This window comes from Nicotiana tomentosiformis, chromosome 4 (genome assembly GCF_000390325.3).
Source record: "Nicotiana tomentosiformis chromosome 4, ASM39032v3, whole genome shotgun sequence".
NCBI classification, from domain to species: domain Eukaryota; kingdom Viridiplantae; phylum Streptophyta; class Magnoliopsida; order Solanales; family Solanaceae; genus Nicotiana; species Nicotiana tomentosiformis.
Window position 1 is genome coordinate 54,024,027 of NC_090815.1, and position 4,113 is coordinate 54,028,139.

A 4,113-nucleotide genomic window follows, 5' to 3' on the forward strand; every position below is an offset into this window, starting at 1 on the left:
CTTCTCTAGATTTTGTCACAAGTGTATTGACTGTCCAATCTCATGATGTTTATGCTGTTATTGATCCTGGTTCTACTTTGTCATATGTCACTCCTTATGTTGCTATGGAATTCGGGATAGAATAGGAATATCTTCACGAGACGTTCTCTGTATCTACTCCAGTTAGTGAGTCTATTGGGGCCACACGGGTTTATAGGGATTGTTGTCACAGTGCATGGTCGGGACACCATGGTGGATCTCATTGAATTAGGGATGGTTGATTTTGATATGATAATGGGGATGGAATGACTTTATTCATGTTTTTCCAAGCTTGATTGTCGAACCAGAACCGTTATGTTTGAATTCCTAAATGAGCCAATTATTGAGTGGAAGGAAGATGATGTAGTGCCGAAGGGTAGGGTTATTTCTTATCTTAAGGCAACGAAGATGATCAACAAGAGGTGTATTTACCATTTGGTCCAGGTTACAAACACCGATGATGAGGCACCTACACTTGAGTCTGTGCCAGTTGTGAATAAATTTTCGAAGGTCTTTCCTGATGAGCTCCCTGGGATCCCACCCAATAGGGAGATTGATTTTGGGGTTGATGTGATGCCAGACACGCAACTTATATCTATCCCACCCTACAAAATGGAACCGGCAGAATTGAAGGAACTAAAGGAACAGTTGAAGGATTTTATCCGGCTGAGTGTGTCACCTTGGGGCGCATCGGTTCTCTTTGTAAGGAAGAAGAATGGGTCATTGAGAATGTGTATTGACTATCGACAACACAACAAGGTCACAATCAAGAGTAAGTACCCATTGCCAAAGATAGACGACCTGTTTGATCAACTACATAGTGCTAAGTATTTCTCGTAGATTGACCTAAGATCGGGATATCACCAATTGAAGATGAAGGAGCAGGATATTCCGAAAACAGTTTTCCGAACTCGTTATGGCCACTTCGAATTTCTAGTAATGTCTTTTGGGATAACAAATGCCACGACAGCTTTCATGGATCTTATGAACCGAGTCTTCAAGCCTTTCCTTGACTCTTTCGTGATAGTATTTATTAATGACATTATCGTATATTCACGAATTCAAGAGGACCATGCCGATCATCTCAAGGAAGTTCTACAGACTCTGCATTAGCACAAGTTATATGCAAATTTTTTGAAGTGTGAATTTAGGCTTGAATCTATCACATTCTTTGGTCATGTCGTCTCGAGTGAAGGAATCAAGGTTGATCCTCAGAAGATAGCAACTGTGAAGAATTGTCCTAGACATACAACTCCAACAGAGATTCATAGTTTCTTGGGCTTAGTTAGGTATTACAGGAGGTTTGTGGAGGGGGTTCTCTACCCTTTTCTCCCCATTGACTAAATTGACACAGAAGGCGGTTAAGTTCCATGGTCAGACGCTTGCGAAAAGTGCTTCCAAGATTTAAAGTTAAGATTGACTACGGCTCCAGTGTTGATCTTACCGGAGGGTACATATGGGTTTGTGGTATATTGCGATACTTCAAGGATTGGACTTAGGTGTGTATTGATGCAACATGGCAAGCTGATCGCTTATGCTTCAAGTCAAGTCAAGAATCATGAGAAGAACTATCCAACACATGACTTAGAGCTTGCTGCGGTGGCTTTTGCATTGAAGATTTGGCGTTGTTATTTGTATTGGGTCCATGTGGATATATTCACGGACCATAAGAGCCTTCAATACATTTTCAAACATATGGAATTGAATCTGAGGCAGAGAAGATGGCTTGAGTTACTTAAGGACTACGACATTGATATTCTATATCATCCCAGGAAGGCTAATGTTGTGGCAGATGCTCTTAGCCGGAAATTCATGGGTAGTTTGGCTCACTTGGAGGCACATCAAAGGTCGTTGGCCAAGGAAGTTCACCGGCTAGCTAGTTTGGGAGTTCGTCTTGCGGACTCTAGTGAAGGAGGGGTGATTGTGCGGAATAGGGATGAATCATCACTTGTACTGGATGTCAAGGAGAAGAAATACGACGATCCGTTGTTAGTACAATTGAAGGAGGGGATTCATAAATATAAGACCATGTCTTTTTCTCTTGGTTCGGATGAAGGTACACTAAGGTACTAAGGGCGATTATGTGTTCCAAAAATATATGCTCTCCGGGAAAGAATCATGACCGAGGCTCACTATTCCAGGTATTCCGTGCACCCAGGCTCTACAAAGATGTACCATGATATTAAGGAAGTCTACTGGTTGAATGATATGAAGAGGAATGTAGCAGACTTTGTGGCAAGATGTCCAAATTATCAATAAGTGAAGGCCGAACACCAAAGGCCCGGTGGGTTAGCACAAAATATAGAAATACCAATGTGGAAATGGGAGATGATTAATATGGACTTTGTGGTAGGTCTACCTCGCAGAACAGTACGCTGAGTTGTATATCAAGAAAATAGTCAGGTTGCATGGAACCCCAGTTTCTATCATCACAGATCGAGGGGCACAGTTCACAACTAATTTTTGGAAGAAATTTCAGCAAGGTTTGGGTACCCAGGTGAATCTTAATACAGCCTTCCATCCACAGACCGACGGGCAAGTAGAGCGGACTATTCAGACGCTTGAGGATATGTTGCGCGTTTGTGTTCTTTACTTAAAGGGTAGCTGGAATGATCATTTGTTGCTCATAAAATTTGACTAAAACAACAGTTACCACGCTTGCATTCAGATGGCAGCGTTCAAGGCTCTATATGGTAGGAGATGTAGATCTCCCATTAGGTGGTTCGAGATTGAGAAAGCAGAGTTGATAAGGCCAGGCCTCGTGCATCAGGATATGGAGAAGGTTTCCCCCATGAAGGGTGTAATGCGGTTTTGCAAGAAAGGTAAATTGAGTCCCAGGTATATCGGGTCGTACAGAATCATTCAGAGGATTGGTCAGGTGGCTTACAGGCTCGAGCGACCACCAGAGATATCGTTGGTGCACCTTGTGTTTCATGCATCTATCCTGAAGAAGGTAGTTGGAGATCTGACACTCATTATTCCGGTAGAGGCTATTGAGGTTAATGAAGAATTGACTTATGAGGAGATTTTGATCACCATTCTTAATAGGAAGGGTCGAAAGCTGAGGAATAAAGAGATTGCCTCCGTGAAAGTGTTATGGAGGAACCAACATGTGGAAGAGTCCACCTGGGAAGCCGAGGAAGAGATGAAGAAGAAATACCCTCACTTGTTTGTATAAATAAGTAGTTGTGTTTGGAAAGGATGATTAAGAGCTTACTTTCTATAAATTATGTTCAACTTGTAGTGTTTATGTTAAAGATGCCCCTTTTTGGTAGTATAATATTTATGACGTATGGTCAATGTTGTTTTCATATTGTGATACATCGTTGTGTTATGGTTATGTTGTTAGGACTGGTCTTTGGAAATCTCTAACAGGTGGATAGGCCCAATTACAGGGGAAACTCTGCCGAAACTTTAGAAAAAATTGGGAGTTAGCCAAAATTTGCGGGCTTAAGATATGTGAAAGAAGAGATGAATTATCCTGGGTGTTCTAGGCGGACTCTACTCCTCATTCGAGGATGAATGATCCTAAGCAGGGGAGGATGCAAGGCCCCGTAAAATTTTACCTAGAACCCGGGGTTTAGTGGTGTCGAGATAGGCAAACGTGTTGGAAGGTTGGTACAGACTTTTTGGGTTGTGCAATGTGTTTGTGGATGGAAGAATAATATTTGCAGAACATGACATTTTTGCGGTCCATTATGCTACTGTAGAACTACACCGTGGACCGCAGATCCAGCGGAGAGTGCAACAGAAACAAAGCCAATTTATGGAGGTCATTTTGCGCTCCTTTATGCCGCCGCACTTCCATCGCAGATTCAACATGACAAAATTTCGGAGGGAGATTTCGCAATGCATTATGCGACCGCATAACTGTTGTGCGGACCGCAGAACGGCCGCAGACCTAACCCGACCAGCCCAGTTTTTGAGACCATTTTTGCGGTCCACTTTGCGGACCGCATATCTCTTCTGCGGTCCGGTCGATGGTCGCAGACCCGGTTCAGAGGCTTAAGTTTGTTGAATTTTTACTCGACCCCATTTTTATAAAATGACTTTGGGGGTTATTTTGGATCGTTTAAATGACTGTTTTAGAGAGAG

At 42.6% G+C, this 4,113-nt stretch overlaps 1 protein-coding gene across 1 annotated transcript; it reads left to right on the forward strand.

Moving 5' to 3' along the window:
* Positions 1-333: 333 nt before the first annotated feature.
* LOC117274491 (uncharacterized) lies at positions 334-3,196 on the forward strand. Its single transcript, XM_033653819.2, has 5 exons — positions 334-821; positions 1,170-1,319; positions 1,373-1,478; positions 2,372-2,596; positions 2,687-3,196. The coding sequence occupies exons 1-5, from the start codon at positions 334-336 to the stop codon at positions 3,194-3,196; spliced, it is 1,479 nt and encodes a 492-aa protein (XP_033509710.2).
* Positions 3,197-4,113: the final 917 nt, after the last annotated feature.